Below are 20,340 nucleotides of genomic sequence, written 5' to 3'. Positions count from 1 at the left end.
CTTGGTCAGAGGGCACAAGGCAGTGCCCTGAACATAATCTAAGCTCAAAAAAGAGGAAATAAAACCAAAACCATCATGTGCTATTGAGATTAAAAGGAAATGAGATCAAGCTACTGCTTATGAACCCAGTTTACATGCCAGCATAATAAGGGAAGGCAACTCAACACATCTGCCACCAATTAGCACATGACTTTGGCCAATTCTAACTGCTCTGTCACTACTTCCCCATCTGTGCTAATCAAGGAGAGAATCAGATCATCTCTCTGGCCCCTTCACAGTTCTAAACCATTATAATATAACTCAATTTATACCGGAAAAATATGGTAGCAGTGAGAAAAAAAATTAGGAAATCTAAAAAGAAACTTAAAGAGATGCTCTGACTGGCCCCATTGACTTTTCATTAAGATTCTCTACAAAAGTCTTCCTTTATGAAGAATCTTGTATTTCCTTACAGGGGTCCCCATCCAGTCTAAGGAAACAAAGCAAAGACAAAATCAGCGTCTAAATTTTGACATTGAAAAGGCAGGTATGGGTCATCAAAAGACAGACTTACAATGACATGTAACTCATGAATTCATAGTACTCTATGCTAGTTCACACAATTCTCAAAGATTTAGGCAGCGCCTAAAAAATTTACAGAAAAATAAGCAACTCACAGGCCAGCAAGTGACCTTGTAACACTACCTTGTAATGACATGCAAAAATTGTGGCGTGAGTACTGCCTGCTGAGACTTCTCAGGATACTGGTAGACCGACATCAATTCAACAGATTTCACAACCATGTAGAGATAGCCCACATGAGGTAATGAGAAAAAGCAAAAGAGACTCAGCAATTCTTTTTCCTGAGACAAATTTTTTCCATCAGAAGTAAGAGGACCTGCATGCAAAAATGAAAGAAATAAAACACTATGAAACCAGTAAATAATGGGAAATAATCATATCTTGACTTTGCTATGCAAATTCTTATCAGCGGGTAACCAAAGAGTTGCAAGGGGAAAGTTGCTCTTTACAGAAGAATGCTGATAAGAAATAAAAAAAGGAGTAATATAATTAGAATAATTTAGTAGGGGTGCAACCCCTACTAAATTAACAGATCTATGTAATGATCATCAATGGCTGTTAACATCACAAAAAGAGTCCACTGGCAGAGCTCAACACTACTTGTGTTTCAAAATAATAATAATAATAAATAATCTGAGCAAGCCTGAATATAGACCAGCAATGTCGATAGAAATATGTGAGCCAGATCTGTAATTTAAAAATTTCCAGTAATCTTATTTTAAATAGTAAAAAGAAACAGGCAAAATTTTAATTATACTGTATTAACCCAACGTACCAAAAATATTACCATTTCAAGAAGCAATAAACAAAAAAATTAATGATACTTTATGTATTTTTGTACTAAGTCTTCGAAATCAAATGTGCATTTTATACTTATGCTATATCTCAATTCAGACTGGTGACATTTCAAGTGCTCAATAGCATGTAACCAATGGCTACCACACTGGACAGCATAGATTTCCATCTACCAACTCACATGGAAATACAGTGGATACAGAAACATGTTAAATGACACTGCAAGAATTCAATTAGAAAAATTCAGATTGTGGGAAGTTTTACAGAAAGAGTCTAATTTCTTGTTAAATAAGATAGAGAGGAGGGAAAGCCTATATATTAAAAGACATAGCAATCGATTGCAATGTATGAACTTTATTTGGAATGACTCAAACAAATGAATTGTAGTAGNCAAATAAAAGAGAGAGGAGGGAAAGCCTATATATTAAAAGACATAGCAATCGATTGCAATGTATGAACTTTATTTGGAATGACTCAAACAAATGAATTGTAGTAGTTTTTTAGTCAAGCAGAGAAATGTAAACCCTTACTGAATATCTGGTGATATCAACAAATTTTTTTTTAATGGGAAATAGCATTCCAGGTTTAAGTAAAAGAATATACAGAGGCATATGTTGAAATATTTTATGGATGAAATGATATGAACTCTGGGATATGCATCAGAATAATGCAGCATACAACAACACCACTGAAGCTGTTTGATGGGTACATGGGGGTTCACTGCACTGTTTTGTATCTACGTGTAGGTGTAGTTTTTCATAACCAAAGTTGTTTAACAAGTACACTGACTGACACCCTTCAAGGATACCAATTAACAGCAGAAGTCCAATTCTGAACTCTCCATATTTGGCTAAAAGCCAAATGTCCAGTTTTTTTCTTATTCTTTTTTTTCCCCACACATCTGTGCTATGGTCAAAGAGAACTGTTCACTAATCTCCAAATACACATGACACTTTTACACACATGTAATGTTGGTTCCCATTATGTAATATCTTACAGAAATCTGCATCTTCTAAAAATTCTACTCATCCATTAGGGCCCAGCTCAAATACATACCACCCATCCATTTGTCTATTCAGTCAATATTCATTAGGTATCTACTAAGTGGTGCTGTTCGAGGTTCTAGGGATACAACAGTGTACAAGATACTGTAACTGCTTTCACAGAGCCTTCATTCTAGCGATGGGGATTGGGATGTAGAGTAAACAAGTAAACTCCAGTGTGATAGGAGAAGGGGCATTTTAAATCGAGAGGTCAGAGAAGTCCTCCATGATGAGGTTACACTTCAGTTGTGAACTGAATGACTTAAATGCACCAGTCACACAAGATCTGAGGGAAGTACACTCTAAGCACAAGAAGTGAGAATAATAGGTCTTAGAAAAGAGTGCATGTGGCTTACCTAAGGCAGAAGGAAACGCCACTATGGATGAAAAACAGTAAGCAGGGTGACTGGGACAAGATGGGCTCAGAATTAAGGTCATGTAGGTCACAGAATGGATTTGGAGTTTTTATTCCAAGTGCTATGGGAAGCTCACTGGATCTTTAGCTGATCCCCTAATATGGCTATTGGCCCTGTCTGGTCTCCAGCCCTGTCTCATTGCCACCCCTTAGTTTTGCTTCTCTAAGTTTCTCAAATGTGATTCTCCCTCTACCACAGAGCTTTTGCTGCTGCTTCTGTCTGGAAGGCTCTCTTCCCCTCTTCCCCTTCCCTACACCAACCCTTATTCCCAAGTCAGTCCAATTTACTTTTCAGATCCTCTTTCTCAGGAAGCCTTCTCTGACCTCAAGATGAGGTCAGGGTCTTTTGTTATAGGCTCTCATAGGGAGGTTTACAACAGATCACTCATTGCAGGGTGGAACTGTGAGTCTCCCATTATTCAACTGTCTCCCTTCCCCCATTAGACAATTAGCTCAGTAAGAGCAAGTGCTTCACTCTCTATTAGTTCCCTAGCATTCAGCACAATGCCCAACATAGTAGATACTCAATAAATATTTACCAAAAGAAAGAAAAAAATAAATGAGGGTTAGAAAGACATTTAATCAGAATAATATTTGTATCTTTCTCTAGATAACATCTAAAGATGTTAATCAGGTCAGAAGTGAGTGCAGGCCCTATTAGTGATTCTCAATCATGGTGCTCATTAGACTCTTCAGGAGCTTTTAAAAAATACTGATGCCCAGGCCCTGTAACTGATATCCCGCATGTAGAGCCTGAGCATCAATATTTTTTAAAAGCATTCTGGTAAGTCCAATGTGTTGCAGGGTTGACAACCACTGTTCTAAATTATTTCCCATTCATTCCACATTTTCACACCTTGTTCACAAGGCCATCATAAGACGCTTTGCCAAATACCTAGCTAGAACCCAGATATACCTCTGCTCTAACTTTTTGGGCCCACTGGCCATTTCAAAAAGGGAAATAAGTTCAGTCTGTCATGCCCTCTCCATGGCTTCTCCTAGCAGGTATGAGTTCCCTTTCTAGTACTCACAGGTGTTGGCTAAGAACTTTGTCAAGAGCCACAGGGAGACTCAGTGGAAGAACCAAACGTATTACCCACATGGGTCTCCACTTCCAGCCCAGGCAGAGCATTTTCACCTTGCTGTACTGTCACACTCCTGCACTGTCATACTTACCAGTCTGGTAAATGGGCAGCAGCTGGAGGGAATGCAACTTGATGTCATCAGACAAGCCATAGGACGAAATATCAGGAGCAAAACGTCTGTTTGTTTAAAAAGACAGAGAAAGAGAAAAATGTAACTTCCATGTACTTTAAGCAGGCATATACATATATACATATGTATATATATGTGTATATATATATATATATATATATGTATATATACACACACACACACAGTTAAATGTTGGTAAATAAAAAGCTCTATCATACCTATAGAGCAGGTGCTGAAAGTGGGAATATTTTCTTTTTTCATCAGCTAATCCCGTAGACTCCAGTGTAACAGATAATCCAGACTGTTCACTTTTTTCACCAAGAAGTTCCAGGGGCTTCTGGCAGATAACAAAATCTGACTCAAGCTGTGAAATTTCATTACTGATGCCTTCAAAAAACAAAATGTAAGAGTTCCGCTTGAATGAAAATTAGATTTCATAACATACTCTCACCAATTAAATAGATCTATAATAATTTTATTTATAAAATTATTTAAATATTATTAAAATATTTACAAGGCACTATGGCTGTGAAGTCTTAGTGCTTGCTCATTTAATCTCCACAACAACTGATAAAGTACAACAGGATAGGTATTATCTTCCCCATTTTACACATGAGGATATTGAAACTCAGAGATGGTATAATTAACCCAAGGTCATTCAACTAGTAAATATGAGGACCAGGACTAGAAATCCCTTATCTAGCAGCGGTTGTTCCATTACTTCCACTGACAAATATATTTACATGCCACAAAGTAAGACACGGACAGCCAGATCATAAACCCAAATCCCAAGAAATAGGAATAATGAAATCTATAAATAACATGGTCAGGCCTAATATATACCGCGGCCCTTCAGACTGCCAAAGGTGAAGGTTTTCCCTATTCCTAAAAAGGAAAGCAAGTCAAATTCATTATTTACCTTCTTCTGTCCGTCTCATTTGATCGTTGGTCTTATGTGGATGGTGGTGAACTCTCTCTCCATTTTTAGGGCCTGACTCCAGTTTTAGGATTAAAACTTCTAAGTCTGACATGACAGCAACATATCCAACACAAAAAGAAATCTCGACAGGAGTGATATTATCTATGTGTATAACTAAAGAACGCTCAAAGTCCAATAGTGAGAATTCCTCATCAATGATCTGGTACTTCAAACTAAACAAGACTAATTTATTTGTGCAGCCAACAAGAAGGTCTCCTTTCACAGGGCAACAGGAAATGCACAAGGGGGCCTCTGAGAGTGGCATTTCAACAATGTACATCTGGTCTCTGAAAGCTCCGCTGAAAGGTCCGTCCACATTATGCCCAATCATTCGGATACACACACGAGAGTTTTCAGTCCTTTTATTTCTCCAGTTCACATAAGCACGTAGAAATGTAGCTTTGTTTTTCTCTTCAATTGCTACCAGATAATCTCCTGAGAAGAAATAAAGATTATACTTAGAATTTGTGATTAGAAATACAACCACCTCCCTTGCTGACATGAGTACTATTAATGAATTCTAACACAAATGGTTGAATTAAAGATTGAATAGAGGCCGGAAGCATTGGCTCACGCCTGTAATCCCAGCACTTTGGGAGGCCAAGGCAGGCAGATATCTGAGGTCGGGAGTTCGAGACCAGGCTGATCAATATAGAGAAACCCCGTCTCTACTAAAAATACAAAATTAGTCAAGTGTGGATTACTGGCATATGCCTGTAATCCCAGCTACTACGGAGGCTGAGGTAGGAGAATCGCTTGAAACCAGGAGGCGGAGGTTGCGGTGAGCAGAGATCATGTGACTGCATTCCAGCCTGGGCAACAAGAGCGAAACTCCATCTCAAAAAAAAAAAAAAAAGATTGAATAGAATAAAACCCCAAGTAATAAAATCTTAGGTGTATTTTTAACTGACATACTGACATTAGGCTTTGAGGTTCTGAAATGCAATCTCTCCCCATTTTAGTGTCTTAAGACAACCCATTAATTGTCCACGGAACATTTTATTCATTATATTAAGTGTTCACTGTAGCTCTAAATCTGTAGTTCCAACAAAGCTCTAACTGACAGAGTTCGCTACTACTGTGACATTAAAATTAGGTATACATTAAGGAACTCTCAGGAGTTGAACTTAGACTTCAAACCCTCTCCTTCCAACAAATCACAAGTCTGAGAAACAAGATAAAGTTGGAAATGCAAAGAAAATACAAATCCAAGTAAATTGTAGATTGTATAAGTTTTAACTTATAAAAGTAACATACATTGGTCATGAGAATTCAAAAGGGTAAAGTGTATAAAGTGTATAAAGGGTATATATCCAAAGGATTATAAATCATTCTACTATAAGGACACTTGCACACGAATGTTCATTGCAGCACAGTTTACAATAGCAAAGACCTGGAACCAACCCAAATGCCCATCGATAATAGACTGGACAGGGAAAATGTGGCACATATACACCATGGAATATTATGCAGCCATCAAAAACGATGAGTTCGTGTCCTTTGTAGGGACATGGATAAACCTGGACACCATAATTCTCAGCAAACTGACACAAGAACAGAAAATCAAACACCGCACGTTCTCACTCATAGGCAGGTGTTGAACAATGAGAACACATGGACACAGGGAGGGAAGCATCACACACTGGGGTCTGTTGGGGTGAAATGGGGGGGACAGCAGGGGGTGGGGAGTTGGGGAGAGAGAGCATGGGGAGAAATGCCAGATATAGTTGATGGGGAGGAAGGCAGCAAATCACACTGCCATGTGTGTACCTATCCAACAATCTTGCATGTTCTTCACATGTACCCCAAAACCTAAAATGCAATAAAAAAAAGGGTAAAGTCGTAAAGAGATGCAAAATGAAAAGCATAATGATCTCCCCTTTGAGGACCCAATGTTAACATGCAGCCTGGTATGTGCCTTTGAACACCTTTCTGTCTTATAAACGGAGATCACAGAGCACTATTTTGTCTTTTTTAAAAATAAACAAAAACTAAAATGTAATCACATTAAATATATTTAACAATCTGCAACTTTAAAAAATTATTAATAACTCTCTCCCTCCAGGCTAATACATGGATATCTAACATCCTTTTCAGTATGTTCAACATCCCATATATACATAGGCATAATTTATTCAACAATTCCCCACTGATAAACATTCAAATATATGTCCAGGATTTTTTGTTTGTTTGCTTCTTGTTGTTGATGTTGTTGTTTTTTGCCACTATGCTTCATAGTAATACACAGGCCTGTATCTATATATTTATTTACTGGGGGATTTATTTTAATGGTACAGATTCCCAAAAGTGACAATGTTGGGCCAAAGGACATGAGCATTTTACATTTCAATATTGTCAGATTACTATCAATTAGATAATAGAAATTCATGTCACCAGCAGGACTGCTTACACACGCCTGTTTCCTCATATTCTTACTAGGACTGACTCTACACAACGGGAGAAACATGGACTCTCATGGTTATTATAATTTACATTTCCCAGCTCTTTTTATAAAGCTGGCCATCTTTTCCTGTGTTTATCAGCCATGTATAGTTTCTCTTCTGCATGCTGTCCAATTTTTACTAAGTTGCTGATTTGTTTTTCTTATCATGGAACTGTAGCTCTCTGCTTAAAAAGGATGTTAACCTTTTGTCATCCATAAATAGTAAATAGTTTTGCGTAGTCTATTGTCTGATTTTGACTTTGCTGATGGCATCTTTTACCTTAACATTTTTATTTAGTGCTATAAGTATCTTTTGCTCTTTGCCTTCTGAGTTCCTAACCATGTCCTCCAAATTACATAAATATGCCCCCTACATTTCCTTCTATTTCAGTGGATTAAATCTAAAGATTAAAAAAATATTCTTTTTTAATCTTCAGAATTTTGTGAGTAAGGAAGGGGATAAGTCAGAGGATCTAACTTCAGTTCTTCCAAATGTAGGCTCTATTATATTAACACTATTAAGCAAATAGGCCCTTTTCCAATGAATTGAAATTGAAATGCTGCCATTACATTGACTTCTCATGTACTTATGAGGCAAGCAAACAGGTGCTGCTCCTTTCTGTGGACATTCACTGGGCTGACCAGGCCCCCTCCTCCAAAATGATCCTGTCTTCTAGAGGTAGCAAGCTTTCTCCTGATGATGGTGTTTTTTTTTTTTTTTTTTTTTTTTTTAAAGATGGGGTTTCACCATGATGGCCAGGCTGGTCTTGAACTCCTGACCTCAGGTGATCCACCCACCTCAGCCTTCCAAAGTGCTAGGATTACAGGCATGAGCCACCGTGCCCGGCACATGATGGTTTTTTTTATGCCACAGACATGGAGCCTGAACCTGTTCTGTCCCTGGAATCTTGGTAGAATGCCTAGAGATCCTACAGGTGCCTTAAGTTTGTTCACTTTTACAGAGAAGCAGTTTGGACAGCGTTGGGATAAAGTTGAGGCCTCCATCTTCCTAAAATTCTCCCAGTAAATAAATTAAAAAATTTTTAATTGTAGTATAATACACAAAACATAAAATGTACTATTTTCACCATTTTTAAGTCTACAGATCAGTGGCACTGGTATCTTCTCATTGCTGTGTAACCATCACTACCATCCATCTCTGTAACTTTTTCCTCTACGAAAAAACTCTATTCCCATTAAACAATAACCTCCTATTCCTCCCTCTCCCCAGGACGAGGCCACCATTATACTTTCTATCTCTATGAATTTGACTACTCCAGGTACCTCATATAAGTTGAACTATATAGTATTTTTTCTTTTGTGTCTGGCTTATATCACTTAGAATAATTTCTTCAAGATTTATCCAGGTTGTGGCATGCATCAGAATTCCATTGCTTTTAAAAGCCAAATAATACTCTACCATATGTTTATTCAATTTATTTACTCATTAACCTGTCAATGGATCCTTGGACTGTTTCCACCTTTTGGCTCTTGGGAGTAACGTTGCTACAAACATTGGTATACATGTATCCATTCAAGTCCCTGTTTTCAGTTCTTTTGGGTATACACCCAGAAGTGGAATTGCTGGATCATATGGTAATTCTATATTTAATGTTTTGAGAAATTGCCATATTGTTTTCCACAGAGGCTGTGTTATTTTAGATCCCTACCAGCAAGGTAAAAGGGTTGCAATTTCTCCAAATTCTTCCTAACACTTGCTAATTTCTGGTTGTTGTTTTTTTTTATAACAGGCATCCTAATGGGTGTGAGATGCTATCTCACTGTGGTTTGGATTTGCATTTCCCTAATGATCAGTGATGTTGAGCATCTTTTCATATGTTTTTTGACATTTACATATCTTCTTCTTTGGAAAAATGTTTATTTAAATCCTTAGCCCATTTTTTAATCAAGTTTTTTTGGTTGCTGTTGAGTTGTAAGAGTTCTTTATTATATATATTCTATACATTAATCCCTTATGAGATACATGATTTGCAAATATTTTCTCCCATTCCATGTTATCTTTTCAATCTGTTGATAAGAGTCTTTTGATACACAAGTCTTTAATTTTGATAAAGTCTAGTTTACCTATTTTTCTTCTGTTGCCTATACTTTTGGTATCATATTCAAGTTAATAAATAAATTTTAAAACTAAGAATATTACAATAAACCTTTTTATTCATGTACCTATACATGTCCATTTCACCTATAAAATTCGTATATTAACTAATGTTGATAGTCTGCAAATTGTAGATAGTGCCCATGTGGTCTTGTGTTTTTCCAGATTAATGACTTGGTCTTTAAATAATCCAGCACTTGCTAAGTGTGCCTACCTGACAATCCTTATGATCAGAGCTTTAGAGTTCCTTCAGTTAATCCTCACAACAGCCCTTCAAGATATATATATCTCCCTCCTCATTTTATACATCAGGAATCTGAAGCACAGACAAGCAAAATAACTTGCCTACGGCAACACAACCAACAAATTAGGAAACTAGGACTCAAACCTAGATCTGTTTAGCTCAAAAGTTTATGTTCTTTGCCCAATAATGCTGTTTCCCAAACTGACAAAAGGAAGAAACAAGTCTACAGGAGTCTGTGGAAGCTATAACCCTTTAAAAGAGAAGGGAATTAATATTTTTAAGCACTATGTGTACAGTGCCTCATTTTACCCTTTAAAAATTTTTTTAGACAATGTCTTGCTCTGTTGCCCAAGTTGTCTTGGCTCACTGCAACCTCCACCTCCCAGGCTTAAGTGATCCTTCTACTTCTGCCTCCCAAGTAGCTGGAACTACAGGTGTGACCCACCACACCTGGATAATTTTTGTATATGTATGTATATGTTTATATGTATAAACAGGGTTTCACCATGTAGTCTAGGCTCAGCTTCTGTCTTTATTAAGTAAACTGAAAAATCATTCCCATTTTTATTCTTGAGCTTAGAATTATTGATTTTTTTAAATAAGTAAACTTTCCCTTTTATAGCAAGATCACAAACATGGCTAACAGTAATACCAGATTAAAGGTTGTACTGCTATGACAGAATTGACATCAGAAGGCAGAAATAATTTATAAGACATCAAAATATGTTTTAAGACTTCAGGAAAATTGAGAGAAAGTAGGGCTTGGGGAGGGTAGATGAGCTGAGGCTGGTTTAGTACGCTTGTGCTAAAGGGCAGGCAATGACAGCCTTGTGGTTTTGTGTCCTCTATGCCTCACCACCACTAGATACGCCATTAGCAAGTGTCTACCACCAAAGGTCCCCACACAGCACTTGACCCTGGCCATCAGGTCTTTCTCTTTCAGGAGTGGGCTGTTCTCATGTCTCTCCTCTTCTTGGCTTTACACACTGCATTAGTCCATTTTCACATTATTGCTGTAAGCAAATACCTGAGACCAGGTAATAAAGAAAAAAGGTTTAATTGACTTACAATTCCACATGGCTAGGGAGACCTCAGGAAACTCATAATCATGGCAGAAGGCACCTCTTCACAGGGTGGCAGGACAGAGAGTAAGTGTGAGCAGGGGAAATGCCAGACACTTAAAAACCATCAGATCTTCATGAGAACAGCATGGGGGAAACTGCTCCCATGATCAAATTACCTCCACCTGGTCCACCCTTGACACGTGGGAATTATGAGGATTATAATTCAAGATGAGACTTTAGGTAGGGACACAGCCAAACCATATCACACACAAAGCCTAAAGTAATTTTCCCTTATTGATGATGTTATCAGGGGCCCCTATCCTTCAAAATTTCTACCTATTTTCTCCCTAATACCCCCCCAATTTTATTTTAAAAACAACTTTCAGCTAATTTGAGATTTTTTTTTTAACCTGAAAATGTTTTCTGCTTGAGATCTGAAAAGCATTTTTAGTAAATACAGATGGCTGACATAAGATTCTTTCCATTTCTGATGAGGAGATTTGCTACAGAGGAGAATGCTGGGCACTGAGCAGGAATCCTCATGTCCCAGTTATTGTGAATGGAAGGAAGGGGCCAAAAGGGAAAAGCTGAGAAGTGGAAAACAAGTTATTTGGATATCAGCATAACCAAAGTCAGCCCTACTTATGTTCATTTATGGGTAGATTAATTGGAGCTGTACCCAGAGGTTGAAGTTCAAGCTATGGACTGAAACTTTCCCTTGAGCTACATGACCCGTGATGGTAATTCCATTTCACGTGACTCCAGAACCTGCTGTAAGGCAGCCAAACGGATTATAAAAACATCTTTATTCTTCAAGGCCTCGTTAATGAGGTTACAATGCTACTCACAGCCTCCTGCAGCCAGCGCAGCTCTAGGTCAGTGGTTCTCAATCCTGGCTAAATATCTGACTCTCCCCAATGCTGGCTTCGCTCCAGGGAAACTCTTACTGTATTGAGGGTGTGGCCCAGGCATGGAGATTTTTAAAAACTCCCCAGGTAACTCATACGCATAGGTAGTGGCCATCCAAGGATCTGACAGGCAAGAAAGTTAGAAGTTTACATAATACCTACCACTTCAAAATCTAAAATAAACATCCACTTGGAAGAATGAAGCAAATCATGTAAACATACTGTGTCTGTGTGTATGCCTGTCTGTCTTTCTCTGTTTCTCTCTCACTCTCTGACACACACACACACACACACACACACACACACGCACGCACGCACACGTTGAAACTGTTGAGTTTGCAACTCAATAAAACTCTTGAAAGTAAGAACTCTTATGCCTTAAAAGGGGGAGCATAGAGAAAACTACCAATATTGTAACAGGTATGACTCTTAAAGACAGATTTTATAAGAAATACCAAAATTGGAATATTCCTGCTGAAAGGGAACTTAAAGGGTTAATGAGTGGTTTTCAAATAGGTCTGTGGCCCAGTGCAGGCCCCCTTGATGTTGTCAGTAGGCCAAAAAAAAAAAAAAAAAAAAGACAACAGAGTAATGTTTGGTACTAAGTTTTCTTTTTCTTTTATCAATGATGACAGTAAATAGTAGGATTTTTCATTTTTTTCTTTTTTAAACACAGGCATATCCCAGAGATATTGGAGGATTGCTTCCAGACCATTGCAATAAAGCAAATAATGCAATAAAAAGAATCACATAAATTTTTTGGTTTCCTAGTGCACATAAAAGTTATATTTGAACTAGATTATAGTCTATTAGGTGTGAAATTGCATTATACCTAAAAAAAAAAAAAACAAAAAACAAAACAATGTATGTACCTTAACTAAAAATACTTTATTGCTAAAAAATGCCAGCAATCATCCAAGCCTTTAGTGACATAATCTTTTTGCTGGTGAAGGGTCTTGCGCCAATGCTGATGGCTGCTGACTCAACAGGATAGTGGTCACTGGAATCTCGGATGACTATGGCAAATCCTTAAAATAAGACAACAATGAAGTTTGTTCCATCAACTGACGCTTTCATCCACAAAATATTTCTCTGTAGCATGCAATGCTATTTGACAGCATTTTACCTACAGTAGAACTTCAAAATTAAAGACAATCTTCTCAGACCTTGTCAACTGCTCTGTCAACTAAGTTTATGGAATATTCTAAATCATTTGTTGTCATTTCGACAATGTTCACAGCATCTTCAACGGAAACAGATTCCATTTCAAGAAACCACTTTCTTTGTTCATCCATAAGAAGCAACTCATTCATTCAAGTTTGATCATAAGATTGCAGGAATTCCAATACATCTTCAGAGTCCACTTCTAATTCTAGCTTTCTTGCTATTTCTACTACCTCTACTGTTATTTCATCCACTGAAGTCTTGAACCCCTCAAAGTCATCCATGAGGGGTGGAATCAACTACTTCCAAATTTCTGTTAATGTTGGTATCTGACCTCCTTCTATGAACCCTGAATGGTTTTAATGGCATCTAGAATGGGTGAGATCTTTTCAGATGGTTTTCAATTTATTTTACCCAAATCCATCAGAAGAATCACCATCTGTGGCAGTTATAGCCTTACCAAATGCACTTCTTTAATAATGAGACTTGAAAGTCAAAATTACTACTTGATCCATGGGCTGCAGAATGGACGCTGTGTTGGCAGGTATGAAAACAACATGAATCTCCTTCTTCCACATCTCCATCAGAGGTCGTGGGGGACTAGGTGCATTGTCAATGTGCAGCAATTGAAAGGAATCTTGTTTTCTGAGCTGTAGATCAAAACAGTGGGCTTAAAATATTCAGTAAACAATGCTGTAACAGCTGTGCTGTCATCCAGGCTTGTTTCACTTCTAAAGCATAGGCAGAGTAGATTTAGCATAATTTTTTAAAGGGCCCTATAATTTTCAGAATGGTAAATGAGCGCTGGCCTCAACTTAGTCACCAGATGCATTACTCCTCTAACAAGAGTCAGCCTGTTCTTTAAAGCCAGGCATTATCCTCTCCTCTCGATCCAAGAAAGTCCCACCTAGCTGGCATCTTCTTCCAATTTAAGACTGTTTTATCTACATTGAAAATCTGTTGTTTAGCATAGCTGCCTCCATCAAATCATCTTAACTAGATCTTCTGGACTTCTGGATAACTTGCTGCAGATTCTATATCATCACTTGCTACTTCACCTTGCATTTTTATATTACGGAGAAAGCTTCTTCCCTTAAATATCATGAGCTGAGCTCTGCTAGTTTCAAACTTTTCTTCTGCAGCTTCCTTACCTCTCTCAGCCTTCACAGAATTGAAGAGAGGGTCTTGCTCTGGAGTAAGCCCAGGCTTAAGGGAAAATTATGGCTGGTTTGATCTTCTACCAAGAACCAAAGTTTTTTCCCATCAGCAATAAGGCTTTCTAATCATTTGTGTTCACTGGAGTAACACTTTTAATTTCAAGAACTTTTCCTTTGCAGTCACAGCTTGGCTAAGTGTTTGGTGCAAGAGGCCCATGGAGCGGCCTGTCTCAGCTTCTGACATGCCTTCCTTCCTCACTAAGCTTAACCATTTCCAGCTTTTGATTTAAAGTGAGAGACAGGCGAGTTTCACTTGAACACTTAGAAGACATTGCAGGGCTGTTAATTGGCCTGATTTCAATATTGTTGTGTCTCAGGGAACAGGGAAGCCCCGGGAAAGGCAGAGACAATCAGAGCAGTAGTCAGAACACATACAACACCTATCAATTAAGTTCACCATCTTATATGGGCACAGTTCATGGCATCTCAAAACTATTACAACAGTAACATCAAAGACTGCTGTTCACCATAACAGATATAATAATGAAAAAGTTTGAACTATTGCCAAGAATTACCAAAATGTGACACAGAGAGATATTAGTGAATACATGCAGTGTGAAAAATGGAACTGGTAGATTTGCTCCACATGGGTTGCCACAAACTTTCAGTCTGTTAAAAAAAGAAACCGCAGTATCTGCAAAGTACAACAAAGTGCAGTGTAAAAAAACAAGGTATGCCTGTATATGTATTCATTTGACAGTCAGACACTATCTATGTATGGCTGCCCCACAGTTTTTAATTGATCCACAAAATCCTAGTGTCTGGATATCACTGACACATTAATTCAACTTTTTTTTTTTTTAACACAAACTCAGACTACAAGGATTTTATAAACTCACACCGAACCAGCTGCGAAGGAGGAATGAGAGAGCGATCTCCAATCTTCCACGTTCAAGCTCTCCATTAATACCACAGCCACCAGCTTTTTCACGGTAAATACTGCACTTCACACCCATCTTATAAAGTATGAATCAAAGGTAAGTGCATTAGTTACAGAAATTCTATGGTAAATTCTTCTGTAATCTGAAAGGCATCTAGTTTTAAATACTGGATTTTTCTAAAATAGGGTTCACCCACATGGTATTTCGTTGGTATTGCTTCACATTTCTGGTGGGAAAGAGTAATGGTTACTTTTACAGCTGTTTAGGGAAAGAGAGTGGGGCAGTCTAAAACTTGAGTTCTACTTACCTACATTTAAAAATCAACACATGGCCGGGTGCGGTGGCTCACGCCTGTAATCCCAGCACTTTGGGAGGCCAAGGCAGGCAGATCACCTGAGGTCGGGAGTTCCAGGCGAGCCTGACCAACATGGAGAAACCCCATCTCTACTACAAATACAGAATTAGGCGGGCGTGGTGGCGCATGCCTATAATCCCAGCTATTCCGGAGGCTGACAGGAGAATCGCTTGAACCTGGGAGGGGAAGATTGCGGTAAACCGAGATCGCGCCATTACACTCCAGCCTGGGCAACAAGAGCGAGACTCTGTCTCAAATAAAATAAAATAAACAAAACATCAACACATAATGTCAGCTTTCAAAAACCGACCGGAAGTGGATGGAGGTGTAGATGTGAAGGGACTGGCCATGAGTTGGGATCATTGTTTAAGCTGGGAGTACTTGGAGGTTCAGGATACAGCACTAGTCTCCCTATTCCTACGTTTTTTGTAAGTCTTTGAAATCTGCTGCACTGAAGAGTTTTCTGTTGTTGTTTGCTTAAGTATCCGGGATGACTGAAATCCAGCCAGAGGCCTTTCTGCCATAAACGAAGATGAAGAGGAGACGTCAGCGCCTGCGCCCCAACAGAAGCAAGCTCATACCTCTGCTTGCCGCGACAACCGCAGAGCTCAACGCGACTTCAAGCAATCAGCGTCCAGACCCAGGAAGACCACCCGGCACGTTCCGGGAAGCAAGAAGTCCCACCCCCAGCTAGAACTGCAGCCCGGCTGCTCGGTTCGCTAGTAGGAGGCCCCAAGCCCGGCCCCAGGCGGCCGCTGGCTCTCTCGGTTACTCACCCGCCTCGCTGTAGGCCAGGCGCAGCACTCGGCCCAGCGTGGAGAAGGCGCACCGCGGCTGGCACAGCTCTTGGCCGGCCACGGTGAACGCCTCCACCTTGCAGCCCGCAGCCACGAAAAGCGCGTCACGCCCCCCGCCGCAGAACCGCTCCGGCTCCAGCTTGCAGGGCACTACCTGCTGCGACCCGAACGGGTGCAGGTTGTACAGCTGCACCATCCCGGCGGCCAGAAGCCGGATGGCCCAGTCTGCCTGCCCCGCAGGGCGCCCGAAGACCCCGCGCCGGCTGCAAAGGTAGGAACACTTCCGCGAGCAAGCCAGCAACGCCGAGTCACGTGAACGCCAGCGGGCTCCGCCTGCGTCTCCTCTATTTAAAGAGGCCGCCGCTGGGCGTGGCGGACCCAGGAAAGCGATCACGCCCGCCCAGCCCCGCCCGCGCTCGCGCTCGCGCTCTGCAGTGTTTTCGGCCTCCGGGCTTGCCACTCCGCCGCCCGGAGCTCGCCACCTCCATGCTCCGCGTTTGGTGGGTGCGGGGACTGCTGGGTCCTGCCCTTCGTCTTTTACTGCTTCGGGCCAGGCGGGATGTTTTGGCTTTTGAGTAAGTTCTGACAATTCATCATCTATCTTGTAACATTTCGTACTTACTTTTAGGAGCGTTATTCCTGTCTCTTCAGTAGCCCCTGAGCTTCTGGAGGATGGGGTTGCAAAAACTGAAATGGGATGCAACTCGAGGCTAAACATTAAGAGCTGCTCAAAAATACCGGAAATTCTAGAATAGTTTGGCTGGAAAGAGCAAAGCCTTGAACGTCCTTGACAAAAGGCCATATTTGTTGAATGAAAGAATCCGTGGACATCATCTTGTAGGCTTTTGACAAAAGATTAATTTGAACCCCAAAGGACAGAAGAACTAGGAGGGAAATCCCCTGGCTCTCAGTCCAGTGCTCCTAAGACTAGGCAGTAAATGATCTATTCCTGACATCTCAACGTGGAGTTCACAATTGCAACACTTTCCCTCTTGTTTTAAACAGATTTAGATGAAACAAGTAGTATAACTTTTTCCAATTCACCTAGAAAATATATGTGTTAGCATGGATTGAGGGATGCTGTTTTATTTCGGCACACAGGGACATAAATGAAAGTGCAAAATTTTCTTCAGTCAGTTTCCAGTTCAATCACCCTCATGAGCCCTTTTTTTCAAGAATTTGTAAATTAGGTGCGATTGGATTGAAGTTAAACTTATCTTCCTTTCCTAGGCCCTTCAGATGAATAAAGTACCTCTAAGTAATCGGAGACAACAGGTTCTTCAAAGTCAGTGAGACAGAGAAGTAGACATGGATGGTAGGTCAGGTTAGGAACTAGGGCTGAAAAATCACAGAAGATGCCTATAGAAAACAACCAGACTAATAGTCCACAAGTTATTTGTTCTAGATACAACACTTGAGAGCAAATATCATAATCAGTAGCAAAAAAGGTTTCTTTCCACAAATATCTGCCATATTATTCTTTTTGGGTTTTCTTCTTCAAGACTGAATTCTCCTAATTCAATTTTCTCCTAATGAAGACTGAAGACCGATATTAACTTTAATGTAATTTCATCTGTATAAAAAGAATATCTATTTTGGAGAAAGCAATGAGATTTGCTCAAAGCCTGGAACCCTAGTCCTTCCTATAGATAGTGTCTTTCCCTTGTTATAATCACTGAACGTGACTTGTCTAAGATTTTTTGGGAAAAGATATGCTACCCAATGGAAAGTGGGGCATGTATCTGGTTTCCATGTTTGTCAGGAGCTGTGAGCAGGAGCTGCCCACTTGTATTCCTGTCACAAATGCAGGGGCAGCAATGGCACATAATCAATTCCTGATGAGAGGCTGTATTTGTTTGCAAGGGCTACCTCCAGATTAGCAGGGACTATAGGCGCATACCACCACAGTCTGGGTGGTTTAAACAATAGACATTTCATTTTCATAGGCCCGGAGTCTAGAAGTCCAAGATCAAGATGTCAACAGGTCTGGTTTCTCCTGAAGCCCCTCTCCTCAGCTTGAAGATAACTACCTTTTTATTATGTGCTCATATGGTCTTTCTTCTGTGTGCCTACATCCCTGTTGTCTCTCTCTCTCCTTATAAAGATACCAGCCATATTAGAATAGGGCCACTCTTATGATCTTATTTAACCTTAATTCTTTCTTTCTTTCTTTCTTTTTTTAACGGAGACTCGCTCTGTCACCAGGCTGGAGTGCAGTGGCCTGATCTCAGCTCACTGCGACCTTGACTCACTATAACTCTGCCTCCTAGGTTCAAGCGATTCTCATGCCTCAGCCTCCTGAGTAGCTGGGACTACAGGTGCCCACCACCACGGCCAGCTAATTTTGTATTTTTAGTAGATGGGGTTTCACCATGTTGGCTGGGATAGTCTCGATCTCTTGACCTCATGATCTGCCCACCTCAGCCTCTCAAAGTGCTGGGATTACAGGCATGAGCCACTGCACCCGGCCAACCTTAATTATTTCTTGAAAGCCCTGTCTCTATGTACAGTCACATTCTGAGGTACTGGAGGTTATGGCTTCAACATATGAATTTTGGGGGAAAGACATAATTTAGCTCACAACACACGCACTTAGGGTGGCGCTCTGTTGAAAAGAGTTGTCTTGAGAACTAACTTTCTACCTTCCTTCCTTCCTTCCTTCCTTCCTTCTTCTCTTTCTCTCTTTCTTTTCTTTCTCTTTTAAAGGAATGGGGTTTTGCTCTGTCACCCAGGCTGGAGTGCAGTGGTGTGATCCTTGCTCCCCTGTAGCCTTGACCTGGGCTCAAGCAGCCCTCCCACCTCTGCCTCCAGATTAGCAGGGACTACAGGTGCATACCACCACACCTGGCTAATTTTTAATTTTTTTTTTGTAGAGATAGGGTCTGACTACATTGCCCAGGCAGATCTTGAACTCCTGGACTCAAGCAATACTCTTCCCACAGCCTCCAAAAGTGCTAGGATTACAGGCATGAGCCACTGCATCTGGCCCTAGAGCTTCTTTAAGCTATATTTGCTGGGGAGATTTAGGGTACTATATGGGTAAAACGCTCCCCCTAGTTTATTCTGGGTGACAACACTGCTGGGGATCACGACAAATGGTTCTGCAACAGCATGGACAAAGGGCTCTACGCAACCAGCCTAGAAAAGAAGGATTCTGGATCTCTGGAGCACTGATTCCCTATCTCATCTGTGAGGTACCTCAGGATATCTACGTTAATCTTAGAGAATTTGTTGAGAACGTCACTCACAAAATATCATTTACTTCTCACTTTTTATTACTATATGTTCTCAAAGTTCTTTCTGGAAAACTCACAAAAATTAAACAAGGAAAGTATATAGGAATTCCCAAAAGGTAGCTGATCACTATTGCATAGGTAGCTCCATTGTTTTTGCCTCTTAAAAAATAAAGAGCCTCTGGAAGATTTTTTTTTAAAGTTAGGTTGGTGGTGTAAGCATGCTTCCTGAAGAAGAGAATGTGACTCTCTCAGAGCAATGGGTGAAGTGGTTTCCGCACCTCTAAACAACACCATCACGACTGTCAGAGAAGCCCAAGACACGTGGGGAAATCAAGCCCTATCACTGAGGTGTCCCGCCCTTGGCCTTCAGATAGAGCAGTTGATGGGGTGTAAGGAGCTGCAAACTACAGCTCCAAATGGCCCTCCTTCTCTCTTCCCTAGCCTCCTCTTCTCTCTTCTCTCTTCCCTAATTTTTTTTTGGGAGGGGGGCCAGAGTGGCATAGGCAGGCAGGCCACTTCTATAGTTTTCCTGGCTTGCTGCATTTAGAGGGTATCTCACATTTGCCTTTAAGATACCCCACATTCCCAAAACTAATGCTCTCATCTTGACCCATCAGCAGCATTGTATCACTCACTCTTCTTAAATCATTCTCTTCTCTGGGCGTCTGATAGCCTACTTCAGATTTTCCTCCTCTGTCTTCTTTACTGGATCCTATCCCTCCTTTCTCTGAACTCTAAAATTGGATGTCCTTGAACATGTTCTCTCCATCTGTACTCTCTCTTTCAGTGAAATCAACCAATCCTTTAAAAATTATCTAAATACTAAGAACCCCTGAATTTATATCTCCAGCTCTCAGTTTCCTTGAGCTTTGACCTTGAATATCCAATTGTGTTAGGCTGTTCTCAC

General features: G+C 40.2%; 1 protein-coding gene across 9 annotated transcripts in view; it reads right to left on the bottom strand.

Annotated features, from left to right (window-relative positions):
* Positions 1–17,021, bottom strand: part of HPS3 (HPS3 biogenesis of lysosomal organelles complex 2 subunit 1) — a 49,635-nt gene extending 32,614 nt beyond the window's left edge. For 6 of the 9 annotated variants that reach the window (XR_005199310.1, XR_005199311.1, XR_005199313.1 and 3 more), the window contains exons 1-5: positions 16,177–16,536; positions 4,949–5,443; positions 4,248–4,416; positions 3,991–4,076; positions 685–877 (exon numbers count right to left, since the gene is read on the bottom strand). Coding sequence is in view for 4 of the 9 variants with exons in the window: in XM_037736855.1 (XP_037592783.1) it covers positions 685–877; positions 3,991–4,076; positions 4,248–4,416; positions 4,949–5,443; positions 16,177–16,393 (1,160 nt within the window). In the remaining 5 variants the exon portion in view is untranslated. Of the gene's footprint in view, positions 1–684; positions 878–3,990; positions 4,077–4,247; positions 4,417–4,948; positions 5,444–16,176; positions 16,538–16,819 lie in introns of those variants that run through there. The other 3 variants (XR_005199314.1, XM_037736858.1, XM_037736856.1) reach the window with 3 other exon arrangements.
* Positions 17,022–20,340: the final 3,319 nt, after the last annotated feature.

Source organism: Cebus imitator, unplaced genomic scaffold (genome assembly GCF_001604975.1).
Source record: "Cebus imitator isolate Cc_AM_T3 unplaced genomic scaffold, Cebus_imitator-1.0 Scaffold30, whole genome shotgun sequence".
NCBI classification, from domain to species: domain Eukaryota; kingdom Metazoa; phylum Chordata; class Mammalia; order Primates; family Cebidae; genus Cebus; species Cebus imitator.
The sequence above is the reverse complement of the archived record's forward strand: the minus strand, read 5'-3'. Positions and strand labels throughout refer to the sequence as shown.